Source organism: Colletotrichum phormii (assembly GCF_030913505.1).
Source record: "Colletotrichum phormii strain CBS 102054 chromosome Unknown BDP81scaffold_7, whole genome shotgun sequence".
Taxonomy (NCBI): domain Eukaryota; kingdom Fungi; phylum Ascomycota; class Sordariomycetes; order Glomerellales; family Glomerellaceae; genus Colletotrichum; species Colletotrichum phormii.
The window spans coordinates 721,503-738,554 of NW_026851449.1; the positions used below are offsets into that span (position 1 = coordinate 721,503).

At 53.3% G+C, this 17,052-nt stretch overlaps 4 protein-coding genes across 4 annotated transcripts; 3 read left to right on the top strand and 1 right to left on the bottom strand.

The window, feature by feature from the left end:
* Positions 1–751: 751 nt before the first annotated feature.
* BDP81DRAFT_424377 (uncharacterized protein) lies at positions 752–1,682 on the top strand. The gene has a single exon (XM_060590130.1). It carries the CDS (start codon positions 1,123–1,125, stop codon positions 1,339–1,341), a length of 219 nt encoding a protein of 72 aa, XP_060446787.1. The 5' UTR covers positions 752–1,122; the 3' UTR covers positions 1,342–1,682.
* A 5,491-nt stretch (positions 1,683–7,173) lies between these two features.
* On the top strand, positions 7,174–7,824 carry BDP81DRAFT_424379 (uncharacterized protein). The gene has a single exon (XM_060590131.1). The coding sequence runs from the start codon at positions 7,230–7,232 to the stop codon at positions 7,485–7,487; it is 258 nt and encodes an 85-aa protein (XP_060446788.1). The 5' UTR covers positions 7,174–7,229; the 3' UTR covers positions 7,488–7,824.
* A 2,921-nt stretch (positions 7,825–10,745) lies between these two features.
* Positions 10,746–12,671, bottom strand: BDP81DRAFT_316211 (Prp31 C terminal domain-containing protein; the record flags this gene model as incomplete). Its single annotated transcript, XM_060584158.1, has 2 exons — positions 10,746–12,245; positions 12,345–12,671. 2 exons carry the CDS (start codon positions 12,669–12,671, stop codon positions 10,746–10,748), a joined length of 1,827 nt encoding a protein of 608 aa, XP_060446789.1.
* A 406-nt stretch (positions 12,672–13,077) lies between these two features.
* On the top strand, positions 13,078–15,152 carry BDP81DRAFT_448270 (uncharacterized protein; the record flags this gene model as incomplete). Its single annotated transcript, XM_060592273.1, has 2 exons — positions 13,078–13,426; positions 13,483–15,152. 2 exons carry the CDS (start codon positions 13,078–13,080, stop codon positions 15,150–15,152), a joined length of 2,019 nt encoding a protein of 672 aa, XP_060446790.1.
* Positions 15,153–17,052: the final 1,900 nt, after the last annotated feature.

The following is a 17,052-nucleotide window of genomic DNA, read 5'->3' on the forward strand; positions in this document are numbered from 1 at the left end:
AGATCGCGATCTCGAAAGAAAAGTGGACGCAACTGACTCGGCCGTATGTCTCGGACCAGAAGGAGAGTAAGAAAAAAAAAGAGAGGAATTTGAGACCCTGCACGAACCGAGGGTCCGCGAGTGTGACGTCAGTAGCCCGTTGAGGCTGCTAGATGATGCCTCATCTTCCAAGCCCCGACTAGAGCTTAAGTATCCGTACCCTTACTCCCTCAGGCTTGGGCCCGGGACGGCGCCGAAGCAAGGCCCTCGATGGTTGAGGTTGTCCACAAACAGTAGACTGCCCACTCGCGGCGGATCTGTGTTACGGAGAGACTCCTGTTCGACCCAGCAAGGCGGGTAGGCTGGTAAGGGACGTGAGGACCTGCCCAAGGATTCAGAGGAGAAGGGTTGTCCGCGTTGCTCTTCTAGGGCTTCATTTGGGAATTTGCCCGTATGATCGGTCATGCGGGCCTCGTTATCGTTGGATATCCAGCTATAGCGGGATATCTACAGGCCTCTCTGTAAATGAAGAGCAACAGCTTGGGACGGCAATACTCCAAAACCTACCTGGGGGTGAGAGGGTACCTGACTTCGCGCGGCTTCAGAAGTGAGATGCTTCTCAACTTGGCTGGCGTGAGGTACGAGCAAGGGCAGAAAAGAAGGGGTGGCTACCACACACCCCCTCCCCCCGTCCGACGCAGTCCCCAATGCCCCATGTACGCCCTGCAGGGCCCCCTCGGTGCGTCCTTTGGGGGAGGGAAAATTTCCTCCTTCCAATGTCGTCATAGCTATGTCAAGCTCATTGCGGTACTTGTAGGCGTACATTCCGCCCCAAAGGTACGAAAAGAGCGACTGGGCAAAAGTGTACTTCCAAGTTCCAGCTCCAGGCTGAACCCCCTCGACCGGGCGTCAATTCCACGCGATACGCGAATTTTTGTTTCGCAACGCTGGTCCTCAGGTTGTGAGAGAAAAGTCGAGTCTCGTTTCAACAGAAACAGTTTGACCGTGGTACCGTTGCCGACAGAAGCGCTTTGAAGTGTCCCAAAGTCAACTCAGTTGCTTCCCGAGCCTTCCGCAACCCGACTTCTTGACCGTGGATAGAAGTCTAAAGCCATTTTGTCAATGCTTTAAAAACCGTCGTCTATGCGATTAGTTCGGCAAAGACAGAAACACCTACCATGGGCACTGTTGTGCATAGCAACGGTGGTCATCTGGGTGAGGCACGTAGCGCAAAGTACCTCACTCACCTCCGGACGAATCGCTGAATCTGAACCCGAACCCAATCCAAATGTTAAGGCTCGCGTGCTCAAAAGGGAAACTGGACGAATTATTGCGCTGGGGCTGTGGGCAAGGATGCTGTAACGGCTGCCGCATCTTTGGATAATTGAACCGTCATCAAATCGCTGCCGGAGCGTCCTTCCAGAAGTCCCTTTACAATCTCCAGTTTACATACGAGCCTGCCGGGCCATAGGCTAGTTGTCAGCTAGAGCTTGGAGTTTCGTAGACCAGCGGCCTGGTCCCATGTTGTTAGCAATAAGTCCGAGTCCAACCTCCCGGATGTATGGCTCGACTGATGGTATAGTTAAAGAGCTCAACTGAGTTCCGGGAGTGTATTTCCGATAGACAAGCAAGCTCCAAGTAGCAACGATTCTTCGAATGTTAAAATCTTGTTCAGCACAAAGCAAGCTCTCATAACTCTCTACTAATGTGCAACGAGACGACAAGACTCAAGAGTTGACAAAAGTGTTAGTCAGGGACTGACCATTCAATTTTGGAGGGGAGTTGTGCCGGAATCGGGATAGTCTATGGGGAAAAGAAGCCGGAAAAGAAAAGAAAGAAAGAGCGGAGGGTCAAGGGCAGCCTATCAGCGAGCGACAATGGAACGGATGAGCCTCCCGATCAAGTTGGAACCGGGTTGTGATGTGGCGTCGAAGGGTCTTCTAGCTTGCTCATGCTTGCCCACTTGCCAAGCCGAGAAGGGCAATAATCGTCCATAATCGAGATCTCTCTCTGTGGCTCGTGACAACTTGAAAAGGAATACCGGAAGACTGTAGTCAGTCGGCAAACGTTCTGGAGTGGTGGGGTCGGCTTCTAATGGGATATCAAGCTATGCAGTTTTGGGAGGTAAGCGGAACCTTCGAGCATCCCCGTCTGTCGATAATGATTGGCGCGCGCCCTCACGGGTAGTGTACGGAGTACAGCTCTATCCCCACGGACTAGCAGGCGAGCGCAACTTGTTGCAATTGCTTGCCCAGCAAGGTTTAGGCAGACCGCTGAGAATCAGTTAGTGCTGGACCAGGATCACATGAGGCGCCTTACCGTTTTGGTAGTGAATGATTCCCGCCCACCTGGTTGTTTTTGGCAGCACCGTCTTAATGCCGTCGAGGACTCGAGGCACCCCTTAGGTTCTCGCCCGTCATGCACCGTTGTGCCGTCTGGAAAGCATAGCCAGGCACATGAGGTACGGATAGAAGACGGTCTTCACGATCACCCGAGTGGCGAAAAGAAGACACATCACACCAGACAACCTATCAAGATCTCAAGTCAGAGACTTTTCAACCTTGCAAAGCTACTGGTATGCCTAGGTTTGTCTCCGCATGGCAGGGGAGTCGATCTTCTTTTTTGACTCGTTGAATCCGAGGCCAGTGGCATGGCATTCTTTCACAAATGCATGCTTTCGCAATCGTCCATGTCCGAAATTTGTTGCGAAGTCTCCTCGACTCTCACGTTTCCATCGCCACCATCTGCTCGCTTAGCCGTGCTTGTTGATCATTGTTCAACAGAGGGTCAATATTTGTTTTAGTGACGCTCGACACAGTGCTCCATGTGAACTACTTTCTCGACTCTTCCCCTCTTTGCTATGACGTGACGGCACTGTCCCCGCGGGCTCTGGCCCAGGTCTGGTCGTTTTCGCGACTGCGTGATAGTGGCTCGCTGCAGACAAAGTGGCCCATGTTATCTGTAAGCCCTTGATCATCTGTCAGTCCGCGAGTAAGTGACCCTGCCGCAATGTAACAGGTGGGAGGTGGAACGATAGCTGCGATAATCGCCATCGGCTGGGTTAAACGAGGTATGCTGATAGCCTGATACAGCAGGTGAGCGGCCAGCCTTTGAGTGATGCGTTATATTTGGTGGTTCATCAGAATCAAATTGTTGGCAATGCCAAAAGCCCGATCGTTAGTCAACCTTTGGCTGTCGTGTTTTCGGCAGGTTAGCATAGCAGCGGAGCTTTCTCCGGTCGAGATCTGTATGGCTGGACAGTCGGCAGGCGAAACCATCGTAAGCGGTGTGGTGCACGTTCCAGGGATTGGGGACGGCGGCTTCCCGTACAGTACGGATAGGCCCAGATTGCCAGGTACTCACAGCCAGGTACCTACCTGCTGTGCTGTGGCCATAGGCAAGGTGCAATGCCCTGAATGGCACCACCGGTACATGAACTCATGGAACGTGGTCCATACACACCTTCCGTTCAAAACTAAGGTATCCGTAAGGTTGGGCAGACCTGGAAGCCAACACCGAAGGAGACAAGACTGCTTACCTAAGGAGAGGCGGCTAGGTGCACGGTTGCCAGATACGTGCCGCCCGGAGTTGCTTTTAGCTCAAGGCCGGTGAGGCAGCTTCGAACCATACCTTAGCTACAAAGGTACTCCTAGTCGAACTTGTGTGCTTGCGTCGTCCCGTGGGCATTGACAACAACGAGACAAGACAACTACAGAGACAAGTTGGGGGGTCGCGGAGGGGAAGCTCCAGAGCATGGGGGCTACGCGAGGGCACACGACGCAGGGCGAGGAAGGACGAGAGGGACGAGGAGAACCCTTGGTAGATGAACTGGCCAGTCTCAGCGGTTCAGCAGAGTCTCCAACTGCAAGTGTAATGCCATGGCAATCGCCATATAACAAACAGATCGCGATTGCCATGGGAGGAGATGGGGTTTCGGGGACGTGTGGCCCCAAAAGGCGGCGGCGCTAATGCTTCGCCATTCCAAGGAACGAGTCGGCGGGTTGGGCAAAGCAAGTTTTTTCTTGTCCTTTTCCTTTGCGGCGCCACAGAGTTTGAAGGGTCCTACGGCTGACTGCTCTCACCAGTTAACCTCGAGATCTCGAGAATGGCAGTGAATCGGGGTTTAAAAAAGCGTCTGGGCCCCATTGTGCTCAAAACGGGCTGGGCGGGCTGGCGCGGCCCCACCAAGGTTCTTTGCACCTGATTGATGTCGGGTTGGTGTGGTGTGTTGCTTGCTGGACCCCTCGACTGTGAACTGCCATTGTTAATCAATGGAACCCCTGCTCCCGACCGCCCGTCTTCGGTCCTCTGGAAAGGTACTTCAAACCCCTGGTAAGATGGGGTGAGCAGGAGGTATTTGTACCTCACCGGGAAAGGAAGGGGGTGGCTATAGGTCTCATCCTGCATCACCTCTCTTCCCTGCTTTGCGACATCCGGAATGGTGCCCCAGTGTTCCTGCCCTTGAGGTTCCTTCCCCCATTTTAGCTCTGATCCTAATATCCGTAAGGTAGGTGCTCTATAGTACGTCCATTCTCCACGTCCAATCCCTCTTTAAGCCTATCGTATGTACTTTGTACATACGGATATGCAAGTATCCAGTCAACCCTCACCCTCTTCTCCTCACATCCTTCTTCGTGTCTCGCTCCACCCCGTCCCAGTCACTTCTCCAATACTCCACGTCCCTGTGGCGCAATCACCGGAGAGTGAACAAGGGTGCCACACATGTACAATCCCATGTGGTGGTGACTTGTCCCTCATCGACGATGGCTGAGGTAGGCATGGTGCATCATTTGGTATTTTCCGATCTCCAGGGTCCTAGCTGCTCCGTCGGACAGCGCCGTTCAACCAAATCAGACACGGAACCCACACCAGTCCGTTTGCCGTCAAGTCAATCATGCGCCGCCTTGCTGCCCTGCTTATTTGGCCGTGAGCGTCCCCTCGTTCCCTCTCCTCCATTTACGGAGTACCATTGCCCAGTCTCGTGAGAACGTATCCGTATATGTTCTGTTGTGAGAGGTCTTGTTAGAGCCGAAGAAGGTTTTAATCCTGTCCCTTTGTGCGCTTCTGTTCTATGACAGTTGTTCTAGTTTTGCTGCGAAGGTCCTTCCTCGTGAGCAATAGCTTCTCTGCCTTACAATTGGACCAGGTGCGGATGATGATATTTCACGGTAATCAAGGTAAGGTACCGTTCGGACTGGATTCCGTCGCGTCCTGCGAAGGCGTTCCTGCTTCACACTTAGATAAGCCATTGGATGTCATGTAAGCAAAATCATGAGGTACCTCCTCCGCTCGTACGGATACGGATATTGCAGTCTGCAACCCTTTCTGCGTGGACGGACGGATACTTCGCACATTGCGTTTTAAGGGTGCAAGTCCAACCCGACAGCCCCGCAAACCTGCGCCCCGTTTTACTTTCCCGTCCAATTCCTTGGAGAACGTCTGTGGCCGCTACCTCAGGCGTACGGTGTGCGGCGTGCGCGCACTCTTAGGCTGACTCTCGAGTCTTGCACTCCTTTCCCCACCTCCATCCTCAGCTAGATCGACGATCACGACCCCTAGGGTACCGAACCAAGGTCCCTCGCTGTTAGTCTTGACGGAGCCCAACCCAACTAATGCACCATTCAGACCCTGAAGATAACGTCGCACCAGCCGCAGAATATTCCGCCTGATCACAACTGATCACCGATCACCGAATCCCGATTGACAGGCACACACGTTCCGGAGTGCCTGCTCCGGTACCGTATGCCTCTGCATTTGCAGCTTGTAATGCATACGATTACACATTCTCAGGCCGGTCATTCTACGAACACCTACACACACGAATGTGCGCTTATTTGCTGCAGACAATCATCTCAAGAGCTGGTGTGTCGAGGCGTACACAGGGCAACGGTTCTTTCGACACCGATTGAATGCGAGGCGCGAAAAGAAACAGCTGATATATACCACCTCAAAGCATTGGCTCATTCATTCCTCGACCCAGTACTCCGTACCGTCGCCATTATCACCGCCGATTGCTGGAGATCGAAATATGTTTACTGAGCAGTTCTAAGGGTCCATACCTACTCCATACTCCATACCCATCACTCTCGGCGGGTCTATTGTCGTCCTTCAACCACCAGAGTGACGTAGGTACGAATATGTGGGTCTTCCACAGCACATCTAGTCCCCTAAGACGAAAACTCTCTTGCCGCCCTTCGCTCTCTCTCTCTTTCGCGCAGTTGCGACAGCTCCACTCGTGCCAGAAATACCACAGGGACATGGTAGACCGTAGCCTTCCAACGCACCTGGCGCAGCTACCTTACCCTGGTTTCAACCACGCCGTGGTGCCGGGCGGATACATCGGGTGCCCCTTGGCAAGGCCTAGACGAGTCCACAATCCTATTCCACTCCACCGGCAAACGGTGAAAGCGGCACCTCTCCCCACCGCGGCATGGAGCTTCATTACCTAAGGTAAGGTAGCTCCATGTAATTATGTATCTAACCAGCTATCCGTGCCTTGTTGTGTGCGCCTTTGCTGACTGACTGACAGACAACTAGGTATGTAGACAGACTGACAGGAAAACCGTATCAGGCTTACCCGACGCGCTCATGCCTGCACCCTGACAGTCGACTTCCCTTTGGGTTAAGCATATACCGTTCTTCGTACGAATTACGACCCAAGCACAGCACGGGCGCTGAAAGAAACAGGTTCGTTGCTTCCTTACGCGCAACCCCTGTGATTACGGTTGTGTGGTGTGTCGGTGTAACTCGCATTGAGTATTGACTGATTGCAGATACTATTGCCACGTTTGTACCACGCAGCGAGTGTGTCGATTTTCTCTCCGCTGTCGCTTCAATGGCCGAGTATGCTTCATCTTTCTTCACTATCAACAGGATCGCAGCCAATGGTCCAGGTTCCGCGGACCGTCACCTTCAGGCCGCGTCCTGTTTCGATTTATCCTGAAAACACAGTTGTTCGGGTCCTCTAACAAAGTGTGCTCTCCTCAGTCTCCGGCCCGGCTTCAATTCGGCAAATGCACGTTTCTCTCCGTTTTCTGCCTGCGTTTCGAGTGTACGCTTGTTTCTCCACCCGTCTTCCACTCGTCCAACCAGCTGGCAATACAGCGCCGTCCCTTTTTCATTGTAGCCCGGCCCAGTTGGTCGGGGAAGAAGGGTGCCTCCCCGCAGTCCGGCTGGGGACCAATATAACCCAACATCACCCTCACGTCATTGAGTTTTCATCCCTACGTCTTCCCCGAAGACGGGGGGCAATGGCATGTGGGCCCTTGCGAGTGGCCTGTCTTTCTGTTTCTTTCTTTTTTTTCCTTTTTTTCCCCTCGAAGGCTCGAACCCAAGCGCCGTCCACTTTAACGACAAAAATGCTGAGCTCGGAGTTCTGGCCCGTTGCCCAGTCTTTGGCCTTCCATAAAGCTGTCAAACATACACTCCTGGGCCCCAATGTCAATACGGAGCAGCCTCCAAGCGGTCGGCAGTTTTTGCTTAGCTGTGCAGCGGCCTACAGGATATGAGATCAGCGATAATAGACCCTTAGGAAAGGTGTTAATCCCATTCAATCAGCCAACGGAATGCTGTCTGACATTTTGGGTGCAATTTTTTTTCTTTATCGGGGGATTGGATTGCTGACCCTGGTAACCTAGGTACATGGGTAGATATGTATCTTCGGTACGTACTGCCAGGCCTGTTTCGTCGTGCACTTGGTCCCTTGTTGTCTGAGGTCTTATGGGGGAACATGTCCTCTCCTGCTGGGGGCTTCCCTGCGTTTGTCAAGACGATCCTCTGGTCCCTGAAGTTCTGGACCGCACTCTCAACATGGGGTCCAGCTGCAGCCACAAAGTCAAATTTGGAGGTGCCATCAAAGCGAACTGCCAGACCATGGGATTTCGGGTCCATGCTGATGTGCTGATGCAAGAGAAGACGTCCATGTTGCCAGAGAAGGTGATGAGACAAGCCAATGTCGGCAAGAGATTACCTATAGTATGCCTGTCTTTTCCTGTCTGTTGGATGCTTCTAAACATACGAGGGTGAAGGGCTTTGGTCCCCTTTTCTCCTCTTCTGCTCTTCTTCGGTCTGACCCCTCCCCTCCCCTCAGACCCTTGCTAACGATGCGGGTACGGATACAGATACAGAAAAGTCCAGGGACCTCGCAAAGCTCACCGGGGCGGGGACAACACTTTGTCCATGTGAGGCAGCGCGCCCCTCGGTTGTGGTTGCTGTTCGCAGTACGGAGTACACTACAGACAGGCTGCAGCTTGCAGTCTGACTCCCCACTCATACTATGGGTAACAACCTATAGATTCTCAAGGGACCTAACTCCGTCTTTGGCGACCCTCGTGTCAGTGGTAAGCGGTACGTCATTGTGGCAGCGGGCATGCGTTACCGGCCCCGCTTGTCTTTCGGCCGCGGACGATATTCCCGACGGCCCCTACGGTGTCTACGGTGTACGGATACAGTAAGGTGCTACGGTTAGCACTGCTGGGCCAACGGGGGCTACAGCGAACCGAAACATGTGCCCATTATTCTAGGCACGAAAGACGCATTGCTAAGCCCATGGCAAGTTTGCAACACCCCCATCGGGATCTGCACCCATTGCGCCAATGAGCTCAGAACAATGACAACGACCTACGGACTTGGTAGAAGAATAGGGTCGACTTCCCGAAAATATGACAATAATTGGCATGCCGAGAAAATGCGCAATATTCCGGAATGTACGAGTACAAACCCACAGAGCTTCAGTCAAGCAATGCTGGTGTCAACGTTGCCTCGAACTCTATCGTCAACCGTCGATCTGTGCCTGGCGTGATCACTATTCGCCCGTCAGAATCGACTCCGGGATCCTCGGGGTCCAGTATAGAACCTTTGGGAAGAGAAAGCAAAAATAACAGAAAAACTCTACACATACAACAAACTCACGCCACAATTGGGGAAGAGAGGGCAGAGAAAGAAAAAGCGCAGGCTCGAACCCCGGCGTTTCATAGCGGGATACCCCGGAAAATCCTAGTCCAGTCCAAGTCTGGAAAGCCTCGCAACGACGACGGGTTCGGGCGTTCGATTATTTTGCACGGCGCGGTCGCGTGAGCTGGTGGCCCTATCTCGTCAGTATTGGCCATGGCACAGATGATGGGCGGGCTTCATCCTGTATATGGTAGCCCCAAAGAACCTTCCTTATTCCCTTATCGATGCATACCGTCCGTCTGTTCTCAAATTCCATGGGAAATCGTCGTCTCGTGGCCCCGTTCGAGCCTCTCGCGGCCCTACTCCAATTGAAGCTTTTGCGAAAAAACGGTGGGGGCGTGAGGGGGGAAGGGGGGGACTCGGGGAGCTGGAGCCAAGAATGATGGTGGGCGAGCTCTCAATGCAGAACCTAACCTAACAATAGCTGAACCTTGGGCGAAGAAAATCTTCTTCTCTGTCGCGCGGCAAGACTGCGACATGTTCTTGATAGGTGGGTGACGGGGGTGAGCCCGACATCGACGAGTGGTTGGAAAACGACGATGTGTGTGCACAGAGGAAACGTTCTTTCCCCTTTGGTGAGCCCAGACCCCAAAAGGCATAGCCAGAAGGGCAAAAGAAGGCCATCACGGCCCTCTTCCTGTCCAATTAGACTCTCGACCTGCCGACGGGTTTTCCCTCGTGTTCTTTTTTATTGGTTTTTTTTTTCCCTACCTGATTGTTTCTATCCCTCCAATATCCGTACTTCTGCGTGGTTCTCGAAAGAAGGGACGAGCGTTTTTTTGACCCAAAGTCGTTGCGTTGCGTCGCGTTGCTCGCCCAACAAACGCTGCCACGCTGCCCAAGCACGTTATCCTTCAAGGCACGGATGATGATCGACTGGTTCGCCCTCGAACCAAAGGGTCATGAAGATTGGGCGGGTAAGGCCCCCAACCCCAAGCAAACGTGTTTCAAAGGAGCTCAGAATTTTATTTTGGCATGAACCGCAAAGACGTCTTTGCAAAATCATCCTTTTTTTTTGGCGACGGGAAGGTAAAAGAAGAAGAAGAACTACAAAAAGGAACAAAACGTTGGCGTTTTGGTAAAGGGGATATAGCACACGGGGAGACGACGGGGAGATGGATTTCAAAACCACATGGCCGTCGGCTTAATTACTGAGAGAGTGAGAGAACTGACACCAAAAAAAGACGTTTGATCGACACGGCCATTGGGCTATTACATACGTGACATGCGAATTTCCAATCTACATCTTGTTCTAGTCCGTCTCAAGTTTTATTTTCCTTCATAACACACACACACACACACACACGCACAGAGGAGCTGAGATGAAGAACTGCCGACAAACGTAGAAACGGCAATGCGCCGGCAATCATAGGCTCGTGAGGAACGGACAAACATACACCTGGACCATCATTGACCCCTCACTCTTCTCCCCTTTGTAAAGCACAGCATCGCAAAGTTGAGCAATGGTAAAATTTCGACTCGTTTCCATGATCCCGCCCTAGAATGCCTTAATGGTATGCTACCTACTACTGATTCGATGACTCGAAAAATGGACGACCACCCCTAAAACGCCGCACGCCGTTTCCCATCGGCCGAGTGATCACTTCGTCTTTGCTCAGCCGCGGAACCCGTTTAACAACCTGGAAACAACCACCCCTCCCCCTCCTTTTCCTTTTCGTCTGTCGGGGCTAACTTTTCGGGTAAGAGATATGCTTCGTAGACTTTGCTCTCCTAAACTCTTAAATCCCTGCTTGATACCGTGAACCTCCTCCTCCCCTTGCCACAATCACGTAGGCAAGGCAGGCTGGGCTCACTCAGCCGCTCCTCGGAGGTGGAGGTCCCATCTTGCCGGCGCCGGTATCGACCCTCTTACTGGGGGGCAAGGCAGGCTTTTTGAAGCCATCATTGGACGAGCTGGCAACCTGCGTGAATGTGCCACCCTTGAACCACCGGTCCTCCTCAGCCTTTCGCTTGCGACTGAGTTCAGCCTGGACCTTGGGGTCGACGAGCTCCAGACCCTGTACCGGCGTAAAGGCCAACGAGGATGCCGTGCCCGCTCCCGCGCCCAGTGACGTGCCAACACCTGACGTCCTCAGGCCCTTGCCGCGTAGGTCAATGTTGGAGTTTGCTGATTGTCCAAAACCCTTGAGCGAGGACGCCGCTCCGCCCATGGGCGTTGCGCCGCCCCAGCCCTTGTTCTTCTGGCCGAGCTTGGCCCTCGTGCGTTGATCGACTTGGAGGTTGCGAATTCTGCCTTCATTGCCCTGCCCAATCATACCCATACCGACCGTGGTCTCCCCTGTGCCGTAGCCGACCTCGCGCTCCTCCTTGCCAAAGGCCATTCTGTTCTGAGCCTTGCGCATTTCCGTCATGGCCGTAGCCTCCTTGGCCTTCCTTGCCCTTCTGCCACCACGTTTGCGGGAAGGCTTGTCGTCTGGTACCGGCAGAGCTCTGGGTCCCTTGTTCGGAGGCGGTTCCGTGAGCTTCTCGAGTCTTGTGAGGCACTGCTCCTTGAGATCCTCGCCCGTCGAGCCGTCGGCGCTGGAGTGAATTCTGTCCACGCGGGCCGCGAGCAGGAGCTTGGCCGATACGATGCGCATGGCCTGTCTTTTGAGATCGTTGGGAATGCCTTGAATGATGGGTGAATGGTAGAGGAAACCCTGCTGCCTGACGCCGATATTCGTAGCCAAGCCTGCGGCACCAGCCCCTTTCTTCGAACCCCACGCTGCAATGTTACACGAGGGTGTCTTTGATAGACCAGTAAGGCCACCGGCGGCGTTCAGCAGTTGGGCAGCCGTAAGTGAACCGATCATAGCAGTCAAATTCGGCGCGAAGAGGTTCATGCGCGACTGGACATACCCCGTCAAGGTCTTCTTCGCCTTGTCCAAGGAGATGACCATCTCGCAGGCCCTGTATACACGCTCCAGTTCTTCTTGCGACATGTCTCTGCCCTTCGTTGTCGTAGCCTCAACTGTTACGATCATGAGGGATGGTCCATCGAGGACAGACTTCAGCGAAGCTTGAAGGACATTGTCCGTTGAGTGCTGAAGCTTCTTGATGTTCTCTGAGTCAAGCGGACCATTGCCCAAAATCGCCACGACCTTCGCATACTCCAGCGGGTTGGTGATGAGCGTTTCGAGTTCTGGGAATCGTATTGAGTAGTGGTCTCGGATATATTTGTGCACTAGAACGATTTCGCTGTCGATGAGAGTCGAAAGACTGTTCGATTGTGTCAGAAGGTGGTATTCGGGATGGTCTTCGATGTTGCCGAGCAGTTCTGTAGGGGTCGGTTGCGACTGGTAGTGTGCGATTTTCTGTAGCGTTCGAGTGACGATGTTAGAGCTAGTTCTCCCAAGAGACGATGTAAACACAGCTTCCATCAAGTCAGTCGTGTTTTCAGGTGTGTCACATACCTCTAGTACCGGCTCCAAACTTGACATGAGACTGGCGACGCTGCGAACATCGTTGACGCCACCCAGCTGCATCTTTTCGACCTTTGCCTTTGTATCCTCTGCATCTTCGACAGGATCAACAGCGCCCTTTGGTGTTCCACCCATTTCTTCATCTTGATCCTCGGGTTCGCTCTGGTCATCGTCCAGATCCATGCCGCCCGATGCTTTGCGACCGCTCGCTTCGGGCGCATGATCAAGTCCTAGGGGATCATTGTCTTGCTGAGTCTCCTCTGCTTCCGAGCCAGAGTCCTCGAAATCGTTGAGAAGCTCGTCTGCGAGAGTCGCCATTTTTCCGGTCGCTCGAGGTGGCGTTTCGATGGTAAATCGCCTGCTATAGGAAGACGGCGTGACGAAGTTGGTAGGTTAGAAAGATATAAAGTTATGGAAGCCTCGCGAGGCTACGGAAGTTTTGGCGCGACGGGTGGGTCCAAGCCACAGAAGCTCGTTATCGGAGTGGCTGGTGCTGATAAGAGCTGCGTTTTTCCAACCACGCTTCAGCCTTGGGCCTGGGAATCGTCGTTTGCGACCAAGGCAGAACATCATCAATTGGACAACGAGTTGACGCGACTCAACGTCTTAATACCCCTAAAAAGCGACTCTCGATCACCATAACGTCTAGCGACGCCAATCACACGCGATTTCGCACGTTTTCCCGAATCCAACCGACTTCGACTCCGTTCCGCCCCTCGACACCATGGAGGCATCACGAGGGCCCCCGAAGGTCAAGAACAAGGCCGCCGCGCCTGTTCAGATCTCTGCCGAGCAACTTCTCCGAGAGGCTGTCGACCGGCAAGAAGTCGCCCTTCAAGCACCTACCCAGCGGTTTGCCGATCTAGAGGAGCTTCATGAATTCCAGGGCCGAAAACGACGAGAATTCGAGGACTATGTGCGACGCAACAGAGTCAACCTCAACAACTGGATGCGATATGCGGACTGGGAGCTTGAGCAGAAGGAATTCGCGCGCGCAAGATCAATCTTTGAGCGCGCGCTCGATGTGCACCCCAACGAGATCAAGTTGTGGATCAGATACATCGAGTCAGAGAGTATGGAATCCATCCCCAATACCAAATGACGAGACAGACAGCTAACTTCGTTGCAGTGAAATGCCGAAATATCAACCATGCGCGAAATCTTCTCGACAGGGCCGTCACACGACTACCTCGTGTTGATAAACTTTGGTACAAATATGTGTACATGGAGGAGATGCTGGGTAATGTTCCCGGAACCCGCCAAGTATTTGACCGTTGGATGCAATGGCAGCCTGATGAAGCTGCGTGGAGCGCATACATCAAGCTGGAAAAGAGATACAATGAGTTCGACCGAGCCAGGGATATCTTCAGAGCATTCACCCTCGTCCACCCGGAACCTCGAAACTGGATCAAATGGGCCAAGTTTGAGGAGGAATTTGGCACCAGCGACATGGTGCGCGATGTGTTTGGTACTGCGATAGAAGAGCTGGGTGACGAATTCGTGGATGAGAAGCTCTTCATTGCTTATGCGCGGTACGAGGCGAAGTTGAAGGAGTACGAAAGAGCGAGGGCGATTTTCAAGTATGCGCTGGATCGCCTTCCTCGCTCTAGATCGATGATCCTCCACAAGGCTTACACGACGTTTGAGAAGCAGTTTGGAGACAAGGATGGCGTCGAGGATGTCGTGCTCTCAAAACGCCGTGTTTACTACGAAGCGCAAGTCAAGGAGAACCCGAAGAACTACGATACATGGTTCGACTACACACGGCTGGAGGAAACCGCTGGCGATCTCGACAGAATCCGCGACATCTACGAAAGGGCAGTATCGCAAGTACCACCGGCGCAAGAGAAGAGGTTCTGGAGACGGTACATCTACCTCTGGATCAACTACGCCATCTTTGAGGAGCTGCAGGCAAAGGACACGGAGCGAGCAAGGCAAATCTACAAGGTTTGCCTGGAGCTGATACCCCACAAGAAATTCACCTTTGCCAAGGTCTGGCTGCTCAAGGCGCAATTCGAGATTCGGCAGGGTGAGCTGACGGCGGCTCGCAAGACCCTGGGCCAGGCTATCGGCATGTGCCCGAAGGACAAGCTATTCAGGGGCTACATTGAGCTGGAACTGAAGCTCTTTGAGTTTTTGCGCTGCCGAACACTCTACGAAAAGCACATTGAGTGGAATGCCTCCAACTGCCAGACGTGGATCAAGTTCGCCGAGCTCGAGCGTGGTCTCGACGACTTGGAGCGGACCCGAGCCATCTTCGAGCTGGCTGTGAGCCAGCCGGTTCTCGATATGCCCGAGTTGCTCTGGAAGGCCTACATCGACTTTGAGGAAGAGGAGGAAGAGTACGAGCGGACAAGGGAGCTCTACGAGCGCCTCCTCGAGAAGACGGATCACGTCAAGGTCTGGATCAGCTACGCCCACTTTGAGCTCAACATACCCGAGGAGGAGGAAGAGGCAGAAGAGGAAGCACCGATCAGCAAGGAAGCCAAGACGAGGGCGCGCAAGGTGTTTGAGCGCGCGCACAAGAGCATGCGTGACAAGGAGCTCAAGGAAGAGACGGTCACGCTGCTCAACGCGTGGTTGTCATTCGAGAGGATACACGGCGGTGACGACGATATCGAGAATGTGCAGAAGCTGATGCCGCGCAAGACGAAGCGCAGAAGGCGCTTGGAGGACGACAGCTTCGAGGAGTATATCGACTATGTCTTCCCCGCCGACGACAAGCAGACGCAGAACCTGTCGAATCTGTTGGCCATGGCGCAGGCCTGGAAGCAGCAGGAAGGAGATGCTGCGGCATAAAGTTGAAAAATTGGGATATTACCCCCCCTTCCGTCAGAGACAAGACGGTGTCGTTATTTTTGTAATTCTATGCTCCTAGCAACCACCATTATCAAAAAACTTCAATTAAATTTGAGTTGCCCTACCCAGCATAAAAAAAAGAGTTCGGCCCAAATCGTGTCTCATCTTATTACCATTGTCTCGCCATGGGGCGTCCCGGGTACCCAGTCATCTGAAGCTACCGCCGGATGGGAGAGCCGGCGAACCTTATTCCACGCGAGAGTCGAGACTCTTTCTCTTTTCCCCCCCTTCTTCAGACTTCAGGTCTACCTATTCCTTGCCCAGACGCGTAACGTACAAGTTTCGCACCCAACCCAACCAACAAGCACTTACACACGGTAATTAGTGCAAAATCAGAGACCGCGTGAATTCGGAGGCTTGCCCATCATCGAGATGGCGGCGGATAGAACATGTCAGACCAGTCATCTGTCTGACGATACTTCACCAATAGCGACTGCAGGCGCGAAGGGAGGGGCTACCTAGGTCAAGGTGGGAGGAGGGGCAGAGGAAAAGAGAAATCCAGGGAAAAATAATGCGGCGGAATGTACAATGATGTCATATCATTTTGATTGCTCAGCCGCCTGTCACCCGCCACCACCCTTTTCCACGACACCTTCGACGCCGTCGATAACGAAGAGCCAGGTAGCACGCACCCACGCACGCTATCCGTGCTAATGGAGTGTAGTGTAGTGTAGGCCGCCGTCTGTTATGTCCACGGCAGTTTGACATTGATTGACGGGCACTGACTTGATCGGATCGAATTCCACCATAATCTTTCCCCATTTCATGTAGAACAGGCTGAACAGCAGAACATCAGCCGACGAACGGTGCCGACGTCTGCCCATGTGTACCCCGCCACCCCCCCCCCCCAAGCCCACCACCTCCCAGTTCTGCCCGCATGATGCATCTCCCAACTTGACCGAGACCGAAGTAGTAGGGCACATCAAAACGTTCAAAAGAACACCAAAAAAAAGTTGGCAGAGCTGGCTCCCAGAATACCAGCAGACATGACAGGATGAGGGAGGGGGGGGGGGGGGGGGGAAAGTCTGGAACATCTTCCCTCCCACTTGCCTCTCGTTTTTCTAATGTGCCAGAGAGAAACCAAGGAGGAAGCCAGCCCCAAACTACGTTCTCGGTAAGGCAAGGTATGCGCTTGTCACACAACCCCCTCACACAACAGAGCAAGGCGATTACTCGCGGGATGGCTGCAGCTCTGGGCACTGAGCACTGCCGGAGACATGGTAAGAGTGGCAGAAGCGTGGGCTGTTTCGGACCCGACCGCTTTTGCCGGGGGATCTTCTGTTGTGTGTATCACACAGTAGGTATTACAAAGCGACAGTGTTCAGTCGCAAAAGGGCACCCAGCCAAAGTCAAGATAATGGAATGGGGGAGAAGAGGGCGCAACGGTCATCATATCTCATACTCATAAAATCGGAAACTACATAACCAGTCGAGTATCGTAAAAACAAAGTGCCCATCCTCCCATCTAAGTAGGAAATTGTGAAACCAAAAGACCAGAAGATATCGCGTGATAGCGATTGTTGAGGGAAGGGGAGGGACCAGTGAATGCATCGCAGTATCTCGATGATGTTGAAGTTGTGCTCTGGCCCGACTCCCGAGTACTAAAAACCCATAGAGCCGTCTTTTCCGTCAAATATCATCATCCCGCATATGCCACCCCTCCCTTCCCGTCTATTCCCCAATCTTTCCAAATGGTAGCCGCCTTCTCTCACCGCCGCTTGTCCATTCCCGCGCTAGCGAAAAATGTCCGTTCTGTCTCAGGAACAGGGGTCCCTTCTCATCGGGGTCCGCTTGGCTGCTTCAACCACTGCGAGCCCCGGGGCCATGTGGTGGCCAGACA